General features: G+C 40.3%; 1 protein-coding gene across 1 annotated transcript in view; it reads right to left on the minus strand.

Annotated features, from left to right (window-relative positions):
* The window catches only part of HPSE2 (heparanase 2 (inactive)), a 439,765-nt gene extending 420,810 nt beyond the window's left edge, over positions 1-18,955 (minus strand). Inside the window, exons 1-2 of the mRNA XM_036438802.2 lie at positions 18,439-18,955; positions 15,373-15,530 (exon numbers count right to left, since the gene is read on the minus strand). Of these exons, the coding sequence (XP_036294695.1) occupies positions 15,373-15,530; positions 18,439-18,728 (448 nt within the window). The 5' untranslated portion in view covers positions 18,729-18,955. The remainder of the gene's footprint in view (positions 1-15,372; positions 15,531-18,438) is intronic.
* Positions 18,956-19,677: the final 722 nt, after the last annotated feature.

Consider the following 19,677-nt stretch of genomic DNA (forward strand, 5'->3'; position numbering starts at 1 on the left):
GACCAATGCTACTTCAATAAATTTAATCTTAAAAAATATTTTTAAAAAGAATCATACAATAGCCCAGCTGATGTGGCTCAGTGGCTGAGCATCAACCTATGAATCAAGAGGTCACATGCCTAATCAAGGCACATGCCCAAGTTGTGGGCTCCATCCCCAGTAGGATGCATGAGGCAGCCAATTAATGATTCTCTCTCATCATTGATGTTTCTATCTCTCTCTCCCTCTCCCTTCCTCTCTGAAATCAATAAAAAAATATATTTTAAAAAAGAAAAAATAGAATTATACCCTTAAATAGACCACTTTAAACCAAGGGCTCCACCCCTCTGTAGTCCAAGACCATGGTGCCCTATAACCAAAAGAAAGCATCCTATTTCACTGAGTTTTCTAGTCAAGCCCCTCTCTCTCGGACCCCTGCCTCTGCCCCTGCCAGAGACCAAGTCCGGGCCCGGACATCTCGTCAATCCCTGCTCTCTCGGACTGCTTCCTTGGAGGTACCCCCAATACACAACTTGGGTTTAAGAGAATCCCTTACACAATGTCACTGTCAATAGGCAGAGCCAATAAAAGAGGCTTAGAAGGTTTATTTGCTTATTACTCTGGGCTCACTTTTTTAGAAAAAATAATCTGAAGGAAGCATTAGGAATCAAGTGCTACAGTCAAACTGCCTTCCACGGGTGGAGTGAGAACCATTCATTAGATATAAAACCTTGACTCGGCTACTTATTAGATTTATTGTATTATTAACAGATTTAGTCTATCTGAGCCTTAATTTCCTCTTTCCATTCATATGAAATATCCAGAATAGGCAAACCCAGAGAGACAGGTGGTATATTAACAGTTGCCAGGTCAGGGGTAGAGGATAGTTTGGGAGAAATAACTAAGAGGTGCAAGGTTTCCTTTTGGAGTGATGAAAATGTTCTAAATTGAATAGTGGTGATGATTGCACAAATCTGTGAATATACTAAAAGCCACTGATGTGTACATTTTAAGTGGTATATAAATTGTATGGAATGTAAATATAGCTCAATAAGCCATTTAAAAAAGATTGAGACAATGCTTCTAGCACCATGATGTTACTGATATTATTGTTTCCAGAAGAACATTTAATCTCACTTTTTTCATGCATGTAATTGATGAGACTCACCTGTACCCTTAATCTCAAAATTATAAAATCATCCTTAACGCAGAGGGAAATAATAACAAGAGTAAATCTGTCTGGTGACACCTATAAAGTCTCCTCAGCTACTTCTATTCATATTTCTTTCTCTGTAATCTATCTATTCATATTTCTACCATATCATTATCTATTTTATGTCATTGTTTCCCCACTAAAGTGTGAGTTCTATTAAAGCAAAGACTATATTCCACTTGTTTTTGTACCTGAGAGAAGATATTGCAGTGTTAACAAAATACTATGTTAGTCCTGGCTGGTTTGACTCAGTGGATTAGAGCATCGGCCTGTGGACTGAAAGGTCCCTGGTTCAATTCCAGTCAAGGGCATATGCCCAGGTTGCTGGGTCAGTCCCCAGTGGAGGCAGCCAATCAATGTTTCTCTCTCATCATTGATGTTTCTATCTCTTTTCCCTCTCCCTTTCTCTCTGAAATAAATAAAAATATTTTTTTAAACACTGAATTATATAGCCGGTGCTTAACAAATGTTTATTGAAATATTTAACTGAAAACTTTTGTTTTTCTTATAATTTCTCATCTATCTGAACTCCAGTTTCAGCCCCCTTGAAGAAAAAGAGAAAAAGTTTTAGAAAGCTGACCAATTTAGCAAATTACAACCCACATTTCTACCCAACTAACAGATGAAAACATCTCAACAAGTAAAGTTATAATAGTTTTGCCAGTCTTAAAGTTCCAAGAGTTCTCAGGAATGGGACAATAATCTAAAAAAGGTTATTTAGTCCTAGGAAAACACTGAGAAATGTGTATGGCCAATCCATGATCCCTGCCATCATCACTAAAGTAAAATGGATGAGCCCCTCCCAACTCCCCATCTTACTGATTACTGCCTTTCAGTAAACATTTTTCCCTTCCTACTACCATAGGTACTAATATTAGTATCAACTAGAAAAGCCTGCTATTCCAAGTATGGTCCCCAGATCAGGAGTATGGGCAAGACGTAGAAGTTTGTTAGAAATGCAGAATCTGATTTTTAACTAGATCCCTAGGTGATTCACATACACATTAAAGTTCATGCTCTAGTCTAGATTCTGCCTAAATCTTAACTCCACAACAGACCAGCAGAGGTACCTTACTTCTTACAAATCACTTCTTCCAGAAGTTCTTACACTGATGTGCATTTTAGAAACACCTGGGGAGATTTTTTTTTAATCTCAATGCCTCAGCTCAACTCCAGAGATTGATTTAATTGGTATAACACCCATTATTTGTTAAAGCTTCCCCACTGACTAACTCCTCTCAAATGGGATAATTAATAGTACCAGTCTCATGTGGTTGTAAGGAGAAAATCTAATCATCTTTGAAAAACTTTTGGCCTATTACTTGGGCCCAGTATAAGTGCTCAATAATTTGGTAGTTATTATTTTCATATCTAGAAACCTAGAAATGAATTATCCTACAGCAGGGGTGAAAAAAAACAACAGGCTAAGATGACTAGTCTGGTCCCATCCTACAGGTAAGATACCTGCCAAACTCAAGAGGAACAAAAGAAAGGACACAATCAAAGAACACATTATCCCAACGATTAGTTTTTCCTAGCTACAAACTGTTGATTGAAGCTTCAAGGAAACTATACTGTCAGTTGAGGGGCAAATCATCTCTGCGAGGTGTTAGAAAAAGCCAGTACCTTCATTTGGAATGTGTTGATGGAGAGTGGGGGGACACTATTTCAGCAGTTCTGTAACACAGGAAATCCCCTTTACCACACCTTCCTGATTTACACTGATTTTTGATACACACCACATGTGTCCTCAACTCTCTTTTCCCCTCCCCCCAAGTTTTCAATCGTTCTGTTCCACATTTAGGTGATGAAAACTTAAAACCTGTGGTTATAACTTCTATGAGAAATTTCATTTTGAAAGCTTGCTAAATTTCAACTTTATTGCCATGAGGAAAACAGAAGAAACAAAAGACCTCAGTCATCCACTAACACAAAAACCCCTAGTGAAGACATTTAATAAGTGTAAGTTTTTCTACTACTAGATGTTGAAAATCCTGACCTTTGGGCTGGGATGCCATTCAGTTGCTTCTACAAATGTTTTATGAAACAATAGCACTTATTTTTCTAATGGTTTTAGGTTACATGTTTAGTTTCACCTATGGATTTTAACTTGGCTAAGCATGGCCTGTATGTAGCTCCTTTTGAATCTACACCTCAGTGGATTTAACCTGAGTCTACTCCTCCAAAAGGATTCATAATGGCCAAGCAAATAAGTCTACAACCTGGTTTTCAACAACTGCAAGAAAATAAACACCCAAATGAAAATAATACACCTATTAGGACACTAATTGATATGCAAAGATTTGTTTCACTGGTGATTACAAACATTTTTTTAAGTGTGCATGCTCAGTGACTATGTCACCAAAAAGCTCATGTTCTATTTCTAGCTTCTCTGCTTATTCACAATGGGCCTCCTCTGTGGAAGATGAACAGATTCCTCTCTCCCCTAGGATGCACTGTGACAGCTAGTGAATGACTGTGTTTAAAAGGCTTTGAAATTATTAAAAGGGGAGATATATCTGTAATATTCTCAACAACAAAGATAAATAATAGTAATAAAATAAATTTTTAAAAGGCTTTGAAATTCTTTGTTGGAAATCTCTTCGGTGATAGTGCTTTCTTACCCAGTGCTCTCAAAGTCCCCTCCATCCCTTCACTGGACTTGTTCTAGCCTCACCCTGGGAATGGAGCCCAGGCTCAAGGGAGATTGGGACTCAGGTTCTAGATGTCCAAGAATGGCATTCTGTGGCCTGTGCAGGAGTTTGTCAATGGCCAAAACCGGTTTGGCTCAATGGATAGAGCGTCGGCTTGGGGACTGAAGGGTCCCAGGTTCGATTCCGGTCAAGGGCATGTACCTTGGTTGCTGGCATATCCCCAGTAGGGGGTGTGCAAGAGGCAGCTGATCGATGACTCTCTCTCATCGATGTTTCTAACTCTCTATCTCTCTCCCTTCCTATCTGTACAAAATAAAATATATTAAAAAAAGAAATTAAAAAAAAAAAGTCTGTCAATGAAGAACAGTTCAAAAAGATACAAGAATCTGGGACTAAACTGGATCCCAGAACACCTACAAACAAAATGGCCTCTCACAAACCCATTCTAGCTTCCCACAGAGCTCATTTCAGATTGGCCAACTACCACAGAGCAAAAGTACTATCTGGTGAGCCTGGCTAGAAGTTCTCAAAACAGCCTAGTACTGGCACAAGAACAGATATATAGACCAGTGGAATGGAACAGAGAACCCAGAAATCAACACAAGCCATTATGCTCAATTAATATTTGACAAGGAGACAAGAGCATACAATGGAGTCAAGAGAGTCTCTTTATTAATGCAGTTTAAAAAATTAGACAGATACTTGCAAAAAAAAATGAAACTAGACCACCAACTAACACCATACACAAAAATAAACTCAAATTGGTAAAGGTACTTTAACGTAAGATGGGAAACCATAAAAATCCTAGAAGAAGCCATAAGCAGCAAAATAGCAGATATTTGTCGTAGCAATATCTTTACCAATACAGCTCCCAGGGCAATGGAAAACTAAGGAGAAAATAAACAAATGGGACTACATCAAAATAAAAGTTTCTGCACAGTAAAAGAAACCATCAACAAAACAACAAGAAAGCCCACTGCATGGAAGAACATATTTGCCAATGTTATCTCCAATAAGGGTTTAATCTCCAAAATTTACAGGGAACTCATACAACTTAACCAAAGGAAGATAAATAAGCCAATCAAAAAATGGGCAAAGGACCTAAATGGACACTTTTCAAAAGAAGACATTCAGAAAGCCAAGAGACATATGAAAACATGCTCCAAGTCACTAGTCATCCAAGAGATGCAAATCAAAATGACAATGAGGTACCATCTTACACCTGTCAGAATGGCTATCATCAACAAATCAACAAGCAACAAGTGCTGGAGAGGATGCAGAGAACCTTCGCTGCTGGTAGGAATGCAGATAGGGACAGCCACTGTGGAAAACAGTATGGAGTTTCCTCAAAAAATTAAAAATGGAACTGCCATTTGACCCAGTAGTACACTTTTAGGACTATATCCCATGGAACTGGAAACACCAAACCAGAAAGGATATATGCACCCCTATGTTCATAGCTAAGATTTATAAATAGCCTAAATGCTCATCAGCAGACGAGTGGATTAGAAAACTGTGGTACATCTACACAATGGAATACTATGCTGCTGTAAAAAGAAGGAATTCTTACCATTTGCAACAGCATGAATGGAACTGGAGAGCATTAAACTACGTGAAATAAGCCTGTCAGTGAAAGAAAAATACCAAATGATCTCATTCATTTTTGGAATACAAAGAACATTATAAACTGATGAAGAAAAATAGATACAGAGCCAAAGAAGCATCAAACAGACTGTCAAACTATAGCAGGAAGGCTGGAGAGGGTTGGGAGGGAGGTAAGAGATCAATGGAAGGCTTGTATGCATGCATATAAGCATAACCAATGGACACAAGATTGGGGGGGGGGGTAATGTGCCCTGAGGGGTGAGGGGTAGGAGAGGCCAAGGGAAGGTCAATAGAGAAAAAAAAGGAGGCATGTGTACTACCATTTGTAATACTTGAAACAATAAAAAAAAAATTTAAAAGTACTATCTGTTTCATTGCAGTAGAGTGAAAGGATTGTTAACTACAATACCTCATTTAAAAATGTCAGGCTTTTAAAGACAGAAGTAATGAGTTCTAATGCCAGCTCTGCCACTTAAAAGCCACGTTACTGCCGGAACCGGTTTGGCTCAGTGGATAGAGTGTTGGCCTGCGGACTGAAAGGTCCCAGGTTCAATTCCAGTTCGGGGCATGTACCTTGGTTGCGGGCACATCTCCAGTAGGGGGTGTACAGGAGGCAGCTGATAGATGTAACTCTATCCCTCTCCCTTCCTCTCTACAAAAAATCAATAAAATATATATTTTTTTAAAAAAGCCATGTTACTCTGAGCAACTTCTCTGAGTTTTTTCTCATTTATAAAAAAAAAAAAATTAAAATTAAACTATACAGTTTCTGTACAGAATAAGTTTTTATAATCTTTAAAAAACATTACAAATATAAAATGTAATTATTTTTCTCCTGGAAACAACTAGAGAGATATTTTAAAAATGACTACCTTTTGCCTTCCTTTAGTCTGTTTCTAATAAATCATAAACAAGGTCTTTTTTATAAATCTCTTCTTCGACTGACTAGCATTCAAATTCACAAAGCAGCTTTAATAAGATGAATGGCATTCAAAGAAACTTAAGAAATCCTCAGCTAGGATTTATTTCAAATTACACAGTGATATACTATTTGAACAAAAAGTCAAAATGGTTTTAGTATTACTTTTTTTAGATCCAATAGTTGATATGTATTTATTGCCATTTTATTGTTCAGATTTTTTTCTTCTTCTTCCTCTTAAAGAATACCCTTCAGCATTTCATGTAATAATGATTTGGTGGTGATGGGCTCTTTAGTTTTTTGTTTATGAAGCTCTTTATCTGACTCTTAATTCTAAATGAGAGCTTTGCTGCGAAAATAATCTTGGTTGTAAGTTCTTGATATTCATCACTTTGAATATTTCTTGCCACTCCCTTCTGGCCTACAAAGTTTCTATTAAGAAATAAGCTGATGCTGAAACCAGTATGACCCAATAGATAAAGCGTCGGCTTGGAGACTGAAGGGTTCCGGGTTCAATTCCAGTCAAGGGCATGTACCTTGATTGCGGGCATATCCCCAGAAGGGAGTGTGCAAGAGGCAGCTGATCAATGACTCTCTCTCATCGATCTTTCTAACTCTCTCTCTCTCTCCCTTCCTCTGTTCAAAATCAATAAAATATATAGTTTTTTAAATCAGCGGATAGTCATATGGGTGCTCCCTTGTAACTAACTGGTTTTCTCTTTCTGCTTTTAAGAGTCTCTCTGTCATTAACCATTGATATTTTAATTTTGATGTGTCTTGGTGTGGGCCTCTTAGTGTTCCTCATTTGGGACTCTCTGTGCTTCCTGAACTTGTAAGTCCATTTTTCCCCCTACCAGTTTAGTAGTGTAAGTTTTCTGTCATTATTTCTTCAAATAAGTTTTCAGTATCTTGGTCTCTCTCTTCTCCTTCTGGCACACCCAAAATGTGAATGTTGGTATGCTTGAAGTTGTCCCACAGGCTCCTTACTTACACTATCTTCATATTTTTTATTTATTTACTTTATTTATTTTGCTCCTCTGGTTGGGTGTTTTTTACTTCCTCATATTCCAAGTCATTGATTTAATATTTATAATCCTCTAGTCTACTGTTGAATCTCTATAAATTATTTTTAATAAATCTTTATTGTTCATATTATTACAAATGTTCCTTTTTTTCCCCTCCATTGCTCCCCTCCACCAGGTTACCATCCCACCCTCCGCCCTTTCCCCACCCCCCATTGTCCTCATCCATAGGTGCAGTTTATGTTCAGTCCCTTCCCACATCCCCCACTGCTCTTTTCCCCAAGAATCGTCAGTCCACTCCCCTTCCATACCTCTGATTCTATTATATTCACCAGTTAATACTGTTCATCGGGTTTTTTAATTCCCTTGCTTTTTATTTTTTTTTTAAATATATTTTATTGATATTTTACAGAGGAAGGGAGAGAGATAGAGAGCTAGAAAAGTCTATGAGAGAGAAACATCGACCAGCTGCCTCTTGCACACCCCCTACCGGGGATGTGCTCGCAACCAAGGTGCATGCCCTTGACCAGAATCGAACCTGGGACCCTTCAGTCCACAGACCGACGCTCTACCACTGAGCCAAACCCGTTTCGGCTCCCTTGGTTTTTAGATTCACTTGTTGATAGTTTCGTATTTGTTGTTCATAATTTTTATCTTTATTTTCTTCCTCTTCCTAAAGAACCTCCTTCAGCAATTCATATAATTCTGGTTTGGCAGTGATGAACTCCTTTAGCTTTTTTTAATTTGTGAAGCTCTTTATCTGGCCTTCGATTCTGAGTGATAGCTTTGCTGGGTAGAGTATTTTTGGCTGTAGGTTCTTGCTATTCATCACCTTGAATATTTCTTGCCATTCCCATCTGGCCTGCATGGTTTCTGTTGAGAAATCAGTTGACAATCGTATGAGAATCGTATAGCTTTTCTCTTGCTGCTTTTAATATTCTTTGTCTTTTGCTCTTGGAATTTTAATTATGATGTGTCTTGGTATGGTCCTCTTTGGATTCCTTTTGTGTGGGGTTCTGTGCACTTCCTGGACTTGTAAGTCTAATTCTTTCACAAGGTGGGGGAAGTTTTCTGTCACTATTTCTTTCATTATGTTTTCGGTATCTTGCTCTCTGTCATCTTCTGGGACCCCCATAATTCTGATGTTGGTTCACTTGAAGTTGTCCCAGAGGTTTCTTACACTATCTTCAACTTTCTGGATTCTCTTAACTTCTTGCTTCTGTTGAGGAGTGTCCTCTGGCTCTTTGTGTTCCAAATCTTTGACTTGATTCTTGCGATCTTCCATTCTGTTTTTAGAACTCTGTATATTTTTTTTATTTCAGACAATGTATTCTTTATTTCTAGTTAATTTTTATTTCCAGTTGATCCTTTTTCATATCCTCATAGGTCTCGTTTATTTTATCGGCCTTTTCTAGGAAAATTCTTGAAAAACCTTGTAACCGTGGTTTTGAACTCTATATCCAGTCGCTTTTTGTCCTCCATTTCTTTGTTTGTGATCTGTTTCCTTGTCTCGGCATTTTTGCTGCTTCCCTGAGTTGGTAGGCTGCCTTTGTGAGTTAAGGTGTCCTATATGGTTCAATGGGTCAGCCTCCCAGTTATCTGAGGTGGACACTCTTGGTGCACCCCTTTGTGGACTGTGTGTACAGCCTTATTGTAGTTAAGTCTTAATTGTTGTTCATATCACTGGGAGGAACTGATATCAAGGCTTATTGGCTGTGAGGATCAGCTGTGTCTATGCCAGGAGACAGCCTTATTCAACTAGACTTGAGTACTTAAATGTGTTTAATGATTTGGAAAAAGAAAATGGGAGAGGACAAGGGTCACTGCTCGGACTGAAAATGTCCTCCCCTTCTCCAATGGAGTAAAAGAATTTATAATGGTCTCTATTTTCCTATAGGGCCAATTCCACTTTACTACACCTAAAATGCAATGTTCTCATAATCTAATCTTGATTTACCCAACCAAACCTTCCTCTTAAACAGGTACTTTCTTTTTTTTTAATTACATATTTTGGAGCTAACAAAAATATAAGAACTTCTTAAAACTCAATTTGGACATAATTCTAGCAATATGAGCTTTTCTTAGTGTAATTTCTAACATGCACTTTATTTTTACAACTTTTTAAAATTATAAACATTTCTGAATTTAACAAAAATGTGCAAATGAGTGTCTATAAAGAATTTGACATGATTCTAGCAACATGAATTAAGATAATTTCTAACATGTACCTACTAAGAAGCCAAGGTTTAGGGTTAGGGTTAGGGTTAGGGTTAGGGTATATGCTCAAACACATACTTAGGCTTTGATACATGCTGTTTCCTTTGAGTTAAATGTCCTCTCTTCATGTCTCTTCCTCCAAAATCTACCCATCTTCGAAAAGGCCCAACCTAACTCTCATCTAAGTCTGGCAAGTATTCATCTCCACTTTTCCTGTTATACCCTGAAAAACTATTATATTTACTTTGCACTTTATTATATGTTGTCTTTGTGTTAACTCTTCAGTTTTATCAGTATAAATTATTATCTCACTAAATTATTAGTTCACTGACAGCAAGAACAATGTATTTTGAAGGGTCAGGTGAGATATTTTATAGTGTCGTTCAATCTGTTTTCTCAGATTTATAGAGAGTTGTGGATGTGGGGAAAAAATATCACAAAGTTGAAGTGCTCTTCTGATCACATCATATCAGGAAATACCTGATATCAACATGACTTATCTGCTGATGTTAACCTTGATCACTTTGCTGAAATAATATCTATCATTTTCTCCACCATAAAGTTAATATTTTCCCCTTTAAGACTCTCTTCTTTAGAAGCAAGTCATTAAATCCAGACTACTCTCAAGAGAAGTCAATAATCATATCCTAGATCAAAGTATCAAAGAATTTAAGAACATATTCTAAAACCACCACAATAAAAATTGTTTTTTTAAAATATATTTTATTAATTTTTTTACAGAGAGGAAGAGAGATAGAGAGTTAGAAAAATTGATGAGAGAGAGAGACATCAATCAGCTGCCTCCTGCACACCTCCTACTGGGGATTTGCCTGCAACCAAGGTGCATGCCCTTGACCAGAATCAAACCTGGAACCTTTCAGTCCGCAGGCTGACTCTATCCACTGAGCTAAACCGGTCTCGGCTAAAAATTATTTTTAATTGATGTTTTTCTTTCAGAGAGAGAGAGAGAAGATGGGATAGAGATAGAGATAGAAACATTGATGAGAGAGGAACATCATCAATCAGCTGCCTCCTGCATGCCCCCTACTGGGGATTGAGACAGTGTGACTGGGAATCAAACACAATCTCTTGGTTCCTGGGTCCACGCTCAACCACTGAGCCACACCAGCTGGACTCCTTTTCTTAACACTGATTAGTAAATCTTACCTACAGCAGTTTTCACTGTTGTTTTCTAATGGTGATTTAGGACAGTATTTTTTATTTGATATTCTGCCATTCCTTGTTCATCATGGAACTAAACACAAAGTAGATAATCAATAAATATTTGTTCTTTTTATATAAATACTTAAGTATAATTGAATTTCAAGAAACATTTAGGTGAAGTAAAATGAGATAATGGAAGGTGAATACATTCAAGGTAAATATGTATTTTGGCAGTTGTATTATTCTTATGTCATATGTCTTCATTAATGGAATGGGGATAGAAAGAAAAGGAATTAATTACCTCACCTCTACTAAAAGTAGGAAAAGTTCCTGGAGAAAAGAGCAATAATAATAGTTGTATAGGGCCTTAGAGTTTACAAAGTGTACTCACACTGATCATTTATGATTTCAAAAGCTCTATGAAGAGAAAATCTTCAGGAAATAGAGACAAAAATAATAAACTTGTGAAAGGGACTGTTAAATCAGGATTTGAAAAGTTAGACATAGCAACTACGTAAGACTAATAAGAAAAAGCAAAAGTAAAAGCACAGAACAAATAGATACAATAAAAAACAATAGTGAAGCCCAGTACAAGGCTTTAAACCAAGTGGTAAGGTTGATTTAACACAGCACATGAAATCAAGACAACTTATACTACCAAAGATAAAGAGTACATGGCTACGAAAATGAAGAATGTCATTAAACTAAGCATTAAAAGTGGACTTCCTGGGAACATGCATTGAAGATGAAAAATGAATAGAATCTTCATGTTTATATTAATTCTTTTCTTCACTGGTCTCCTCCATTTTCCCAGTGCCTTTAACAGTGCTTTTAACCTTTTATGTATCTAAAAATATTTGTTAAAGTTTTACTATGTGTCATACATTATGCTAGATATTTGGGGATCCACAATAATTAGATATGATCCCTTCCTATAAATAATGTGCATTCTTTTTTTTTAATCCTCAACCAAAGATATGCTTTTGATTGTTTTAGAGAAACATCAATGTGAGAAATATCAATCAGTCACCTCCCACATACGCCCCGACTGTGGACCAAACCCACAACCTAGGCATGTGCCCCAACCAGGAACAAACGCACCAACTTTTTTTGTGTATGTACGGGATGTTGCTTCAGCCAAAGGAGCCAATTGGAAAGTTAAAACAAACAAATACCTGTGTGAAAAGTAAAAAAGCAAAAGAAAGTAGAGAGGGCCAAAAGAACAGCATAAAGAGCCAAAGCTACCACGATCCAGAGAAAGAAGAGATGGTTATGGGATGCCTTGTTCACGGAAGGCTTTGTGGAAATAAGGGGCATTTGCAACAGGCCTTCATGAGTTGGGCAGGGTAGGGAGTGAGATTTGAATAAAGCCGAAAGAGAGGGATTCAAAGCAGAGATATACCAACTGAACATAGGTACGGGGTTTAGACAGTGCTTTAAGAAGACAGTGAAATTAAGTAGGGTTGTATAAAAAGGTATATTGAAACACAAGTTACAGAAGATAAGCTGAGGTTTAAATGTAAAAGGCCTTGAATGTCAAGTTGAGGAGTTTAAACATTTCTGTAAGCAATCCAAAAATAATCATTGTTTTAGCAAAAGAGTGACATGATATACCTGAAACTAATATAATATTGTTATATCAACTGTAATTGGAAAAAAATGCTTTTAAAGGATGATACGATGAATGTGATATTTTAGAAATATTAAGCTAGGTTTTGATGTGCATAATAAATGGTATATAACTTGATTGAAGGTATGGTTATGCGCAGCTAAGAGGCAGGTATATAAAGAAAGCACACAGAATATGTAACAAAAAAGGACAGATTGGAGCAAAACAAACTTATGAACAAAAAATTAACCCAAATTTCTTTGTTGAGAGCAAGAAAAACATAACATCACAGGACAGAGAGGAAGTTCGGCAAAGGGTAAGATTCCAAGGTATAAAGAAAAATCCAATTTTTATTTTCTCCATCATCACCATGTTTCTATAAAATTTAAGTTGCCTAAGCATAGAGTATATTAAAGGAGTAACCAAAGAAGTTCCAAAAGTGATAATCAATGGCTGTAGAAAGAGAAAACATAGTTGCATTAAAGTACTTAAAAATTATTTGGAAAATACAAACCACATGACTGTTATTATACAAAATGTTTAAGTCAGTACATCTTTTTTTAAATAAGGTGCTTATGCCTAAGTACCTATTATAGAGCCATTTACTAAGAAGACCTAATTATTTTAAGATGAAAATTATCACTGAATGAAAAGTAACAACTAAAGTATAATTTTCCAAAATTGCTGAGACTATACCTAAAACAATTTTGCTTTGAATTCTGTAATGCAATATGCAACAATAAAGACAACATGGTGACTTAAGGATATGTACTCATCAAAGGGCAGAAATAGGGCATTCCCACTCTCTTTAACTCTGCTAAGGACTCAAATAGTGATATAGTTCAGAGCATCTTATTACCAAGAGACATAAATCAAAGAAGTGCAGCTAGGAGCAATAAAATAGATCAGTGTCTGAAAGGACTGACTTTAAAGAAAGTTTTAAAAGAATTAAATCCAAGTAGTCTAGATTAAAAAAAACAAAACAAAAAAAAACAGCTATGACAAAAACCTCTTTTTTTGAAGGTAATATGCCAAGGACAGAAATTATTTTGAAGGTAGACATCTAAAAAATACAAAATGAGTAATTATAACTATTTAGGGAATATGTATAAAGGAAAATCTCAGGATAAATTTGCTGGCAAAACCCTATGGGACAGAAGAACTCTCTACTATATAAATGGTGAAAACTATATTCCTAGAGATATTTAATGCCAGGTTGGACAAAACAAGAAAAGGATTCAATATGGAATGATCCTGTACTGGATGGCCCCTGAAATGGTGGGAGAATTGAAGATGATCTCTTAGGTCTTTTCCAATTCTGATTTTTTAAAATTCTATGAAGTTTTATGGGGCAGTCTTTTGTCAATTTCTTTTCTCCCCATGGTGCCCACTTTCTCCTTTTACAAAGGGAAACAAACTGTATCCTTCATTTGAAGATGATCTCGTGTTCTCAATGAATCAGTAATATAATCCTAGGTACAATTTTTGGAGAAAAAGGCCAATTCCTATATCTTATAAATAGTCATTTCCCCCAATGGTTCCTGGGTCTCTTACAAGTTTTCCTACAAACTAAAGAGGAAATATTTCAAATGGATTCAAAGAAGAGCTATTTCATCAGGAAAGCATTAATATTTTCCCTTCTTGTGTCTGATCACAAGAGCTGACAGTGACCCTGGGAGCTATAAGGTCCTGGGTCAAATTACCAACAGAGCTGCTGTTCAGGATTTTATGCTGAATGACAGCAAAATCTATTATACTTGCAATCTAATCTTTATGGCAATGACATTTACCTTTGAAAACATATAGCCTTAAATATCTACACACTTTGGCAGATGTTATAAAAGAAGAAGTACTATTCACACTTCAAACTCAAGAAGTCTCAGCCTTGTTCTCTTTTTCCATTTTGACACTTTTTAAAAAAGTTTCTCAGCCACCCTTGAAATAAATCCCAGTACCTCTCCAGAATTCCCATCCAGTGAAAGCTCCAGAAAATACAACAGCATTTTCTCGTTTTGTTGATTTATAAAGACAAGGTGTAACAAAACCCAGGGAACTATGAGAAACTGTCCTTGTACCCTTTAAAAATAAAACTGTAACTCACTTATGAGAAGGAACAGCAGGACAGAGATGGTCCTCCAAAAATGGACACTAATGCCTCTTCTATCTAATCTAAACAGTCTCAGTGGCTGAGGACCCGCCAATTCCCATCTTGCCTGTATGAAAAAAAGTATGTCCCTTTACCCACACAGGAAGTTCATATTAACACCAAACCCCCTAAACAGAAATTTTAAATACCATTTTTTTTCCTACTGAAAATGCAACTATTCAAACCTAAAAAGATTGGTCCACCTCACACTGGAACAGGATCTGGAATTTTCAAAGCCAGTCACTTAGCTCATCTGATCCTGGCAGGAAGGAAGGCTGGCATTTATAATCCCATTTTAATTTTATTTTTAATGTTACTCTGAGATTAGGCAGTCTAAAGGAGCACTGACTGTGGAGACTTTCAAACCAATCTAAAAGGGATTATTTCAGAAAACTTCAGGGTAGGTTTCAAAAAAAAAAAGGCTGAATTCTCACCTCAAGAAAGCAAGAAATAAAAACAACGGCCACTTTTTTCTAGAATTTTAGCAATGAAATGTGAACCTGACCTTTAGTAGCCTATGAACCCGCCTGTATTTTCTCAAGAAACCACTGCATCTTCTCCCCACTGGACTATAGCCATCCAGAAGTTTGGGCTACACCGTGGCCTTGGGATTTAGCAGCCTAGCTGGAAGCAGCTGAGACCTGGACTACCTGACAGCCCCTTTTGCATAATCACGTCAGGAGTCCCACACTCCGGCTTGCCCTCACCTGCAGCTATCAGCTTTTCAGGGGAGCTTCTAACAGGCTCTCCTCCATATCTACTTCCACCCACCCGGTCCACACACAGCTCGCTCCCACTTTCCAAACTTCCCCCACCCTGCAAGAATGGGAAGCAAGTTTCTCACCATCCTCATAGTTTTTCAGATAGTAATCAGGGCCAGGGCCCCCGCGGCTTTTCGCCGGGTTCCTCAGGTTCTGGAACTGCAGGAAATCAGTCCTTTTGCCCCCGAAGCGCAGAAAGGCCGGCGAAAGTCCCCGGGCCAGGGTCACCAGACGCTTGGAGCTGCGGGGTAGAGAAAGAGAGAGGAAAGGATCCCGAGGGAAGGCGGGAGGCCAGAAGCACCCAGCAAGGCCCTCTTTCTACTCTCTGCAAGCGACCCGGCCCAGGCTCAGAGGCTCGGTGTCCGCCACAACCTGCGGACTGCACGGGCTCCTGGCAGCTCCGCGGCCTCTAGCGTGCGCCTGTAGCCCCTGCCCTTGGCCCAAGCCTGCCTTTTGCGCCCAGCTGGCCACGGACCCCTCCCTCGGACAGCCCGACGCTGCTCGCCAAAGGTATACTTTCCAAAGGGCTTGATTATGTTCCTTAAGAGTGTGTAAAGGGGTGGGGGGACACCTCTGAGAACACGGGGCTAAGGCGCAGTTGCCGGCTTTGCTGCGGTCGGGAAAGCGCTCCTGAAGGAGATGCGCAGCGCGCGTGCAGCGGGGCTCCGTTTTTTGCCAAACTTCTGCTGAACCTCGGGATCTGCCTCCTGGGCCCCAAGGGCACCGCAACTTCAGTAGAGGAAGTTAAACCCATCTTCTTTCTCTTTCTTTCTCTCAGACCAGGCACCTGAGGTCAAATTGATTCTAACTTGGTTTTTTAATACCTAAATTGATTTTGCTTTTCCACTGCTTTAGAGCAACCGCACCACCTCCCAGAGACCAGATCGAGGGAGATTCCCGGGGAAAATCCTTGCTTTTCTGTGAATACCTCCACCCCGGCTTTGCACAGGAAATGCAGTATTTCTTTGACCCTTACAGTAATTCAGAGCGACCTCAGAAAGGTATTCTTCTCTCCTCCTCCCAGTGGGGCTCCATCTTTTTTCCTTCCCACTTGGAGCCTTTTAGGAGCCGTGGGAAAAGTGAAGTTTGCGGAAAGTTGGAACCTGCGCGTCGGAGGAGCACCAGAACAAAACATTTACCTCGATTTGGGTTCAGGATTTCCTTAGTTTTTGGTATTGTTGTGTGTTTTGTTTTTAACACAAGCGCTGCTACTTCGGAAAGAGGTGGGAAAAGAGCAATTGTAGTTGCTCTTGTTACTATACGTTATTTTTAACACTTGGCTGGCTCAGGTTCTGAAAATCCACACCCAAATGGAGAAACTAGAGAGTATCATAAAGGGGACAGATGTGAGAGAGGGGAGCGGGGATTCCGCTTAGGGACATTCTGAGAAGTCTTGGCCGCCCGGGGCAGTCTGGCGGCGGAGAACTCTAGGACTTCGTTCCAGGAAAGCGCAGTCGGACATCGCGTGGCCCTCCGCGGGCAGAGAAGTCCGACCTGCGGAATCGGCATTTCCAGCAACGGTCTGTCCGGAAGCCTGCACAGCCAATGCAAATACGCCCCCCGCCACGGCTTCTTCCCCCAATGCCGCCTTCCAGAATCTTTTCTGTGGCAAGCATTTGGCACAAACGGGATTTAAAAAAAAAAAAAAAAAAAAAAAAAAAAAAAAGAATCCTGAAGGAGTCTGCGCAGCTGGGTAAGTGCAATGCAAGTGGGGCGTGTATCTCGGCAAACCCCGGTCGCCCCCCACCTGGGGACCAGCGCAGAGACCCGCTCTGCTGCAGGGAAGAGAAGAGCGTCCCAGCAGGACGCCAGGCGGCGCGGAGCAGCTCCCGCCTCCGCGGAGACGCGGGCAGCCACCGGGGCGGCCTCGGAGGCGGCGGCACAGCCACCCAGTCCTCACGCCAGGTTTGCTCCACGTGGAAGGAGAGCCCACGTTGCGCCTCCGCTGCCTGCCGAGCCCGCTGACCAGGCAGAGTCCTGAGGAGACCCAGAGGGCTGAGTGAGGGGCGGGCGCACACGAGAAGCAAAACTCGAATTTCGCGAGGAGTCCAAGGTACTCACGAAAGCAGCGCAGCGGTCGCGGCCTCAGGGCGGAGAAAGGAGACTCGGAGCGCTCAGGACTCTCTGGGTGAGCCCACAGCGGAGCCTCCAATTTGGAGGGATTTTTAAAAACTCAGCACTTGGATTCAGCACTACAGATTACTTCTTTTTTTTTTTTTTTTTTACACTGCGACTCTGGCCCTGATGGGAAGGGATCGTGGTTTCCTAACTGCTGAGCATTAACAACCGGCGAGAGAGATTCCAAGCCCTAGAGAAAGGGGGTCTGTGAACAAGAGCCTCGGGGTTTAATCTGCCAGTGTGGGGTCCAGACTTCTGAAACATCTCCGGAGTATTTCTAGAACCCTTTCCGCTATCCTTATATATGCTATGATCAGAGCGAGGATTTTTTTTTCTTTAAAGAAAAACTAAACTATGCAGTTACCGCAAGAGATTTAAGGAGGAGGGACGGGGGAGGGGGGCCCTTCGGTCTATATAAAGCATCCTACAAAGTCCTCCAGTCGAAATGACAGTGGAGGGTGTAAAATAAAAATTTTAAAATCTGACCCACTTGTCTATCGCTCAAAGCCTCTGCTTAAATTCATTTTCTGTCTGGGAGTTGGAGAGAACTGACAAAACTATCTTTCTGTGGAAAATTCCATTTTCGTGCTATTCCCGGCTTGAACACTCACAGACACACACGCAGACACGCACTCTCCCACACACATACATACATACATTCCTCTCGGGTCTTTGTTGCTGGAGACCTTTTCTTCACTTTTGTAACTGTCCTGAGGCTCATCTCTTTTTCAAAAGGAGCCGGGTAGACTAATTGCAGATATATGTAAGCACAACATTTCTTCAGTCATAACTGATAAGTTTCTGAAATGCCTTCTGCATTGCAAACATGTGCATCTTAATAGAAAACATTGCTTTTCTCAATCACCAGTTACAGCCTCACAGCAAATATTCCAGGAGAAGGAAAACCTCCTTTCTTCTCTTTGAGAGATCCGCTTGGTTTATTTTCTTCTTCCCCCTTGGAATGGGAGATAGGAAGGGTGGGGGTTGTTACTTTAAAAAAAAAAAATGATCCATGGAAGCCCCTGCCTTACCTTAAGAAATCGAGCCAGCCATCATGAATGATGGACGGGTCCAGCTGCAGAGAGAGGAAGTTCTCATTGACTGTCCTGATTGGGTTCTTGGTGCTCACATCAAGTAGAATCAGGGTCTTTTCCTTCAAACCTGGAGCTCTGTCTACACGCAAGGGTCTCCTGTCTCCAGCTTGGGAGGAAAGGAAGAGATGGAGCAACAGAGCCAAGAAGAGAGCCACCGGGGCTAGGCAGGAGGGGGGGCGGGAGTTGCTGGAGGGCATGGCTTCAGGGAAGGCACAGAGCACCCTCATTAAATCCCTCTGATTTAAACCTCTCCCCCTACAGGGTCTCGCTGGTGACTAATTGTCCTTATCTAAAGTGTGTGTCTGTCTGCTTTCCCCCCCTTTTTTTTCCCTTCCTCTCCCCCCCCCCCTTGCTCTCTCTCTTTCTCTCTCTCTTTTTTTTCCCTTTTTTTTTTCTTCTGTGTTTTGGTGCTTGGTGGAGCGAACTCACGCCCCTAGCCAGCCTTCTCAGCAACTCGTGCCAAGAGTACTCGTTCACCAGCACCGCCCCTTTAAGAGATTTCCACTGCAGACATTTTTTAACTTTTTAAAGGTAAGGGGGGGTTGGGGGAGAGGCGGGAAGTAGGAGGAAGGGGTGGCTTTGTACCCTCCAGATTTAACCCTCTAGGGTCAGGAAGTGGAGGAACGGATCCAAGCAGTACTGTTTTAAGTTTTGAGTACAGGGTGGGATGTCTTTTTTTTTTTTTTTTTTTACTTCCCTCCCTGTGAGGTTCTGGGGAAGGCTGGTCTAACTACAACCCCAACAGGACAGCCCAGCGCCAGCCCTGGGCACAGTGGAGTAAAAGGTCCACCCCAGTCTGTGCCTGTTGATCCTCACAGCATCAGCTATTGGGCCTATTCTGTGCCCTTCCCTTTGGATTGAAGCAGGAGAGCAAAGATGTTAGTTAAGTAGCAGAGCAGTCCTGATTCCTGCAGTGACTGATTCCTGCCAAAGCAGAGTGCAGACGAAGACTCCATGGACACCAGTCAGGACCTTTGCAACACACTGGGTATCCACCCAGAAGCATCCTCTGACCTCAATAGGGCAAAGAGTGGCCAGAAGAAATATACAGAGTGACCAGGTCAAAGAGCTTATCTCTGTGTAAGGGCACCAGGATCTAGGCTGCATGTGGCTCCGTTCTGCCTGCAGCCAAAGTGAAATGTCTTGGAGACTTCAATTTACGCTGACATAGGCCAA

Source organism: Pipistrellus kuhlii, unplaced genomic scaffold (assembly GCF_014108245.1).
Source record: "Pipistrellus kuhlii isolate mPipKuh1 unplaced genomic scaffold, mPipKuh1.p scaffold_m20_p_15, whole genome shotgun sequence".
NCBI classification, from domain to species: Eukaryota; Metazoa; Chordata; class Mammalia; order Chiroptera; family Vespertilionidae; genus Pipistrellus; species Pipistrellus kuhlii.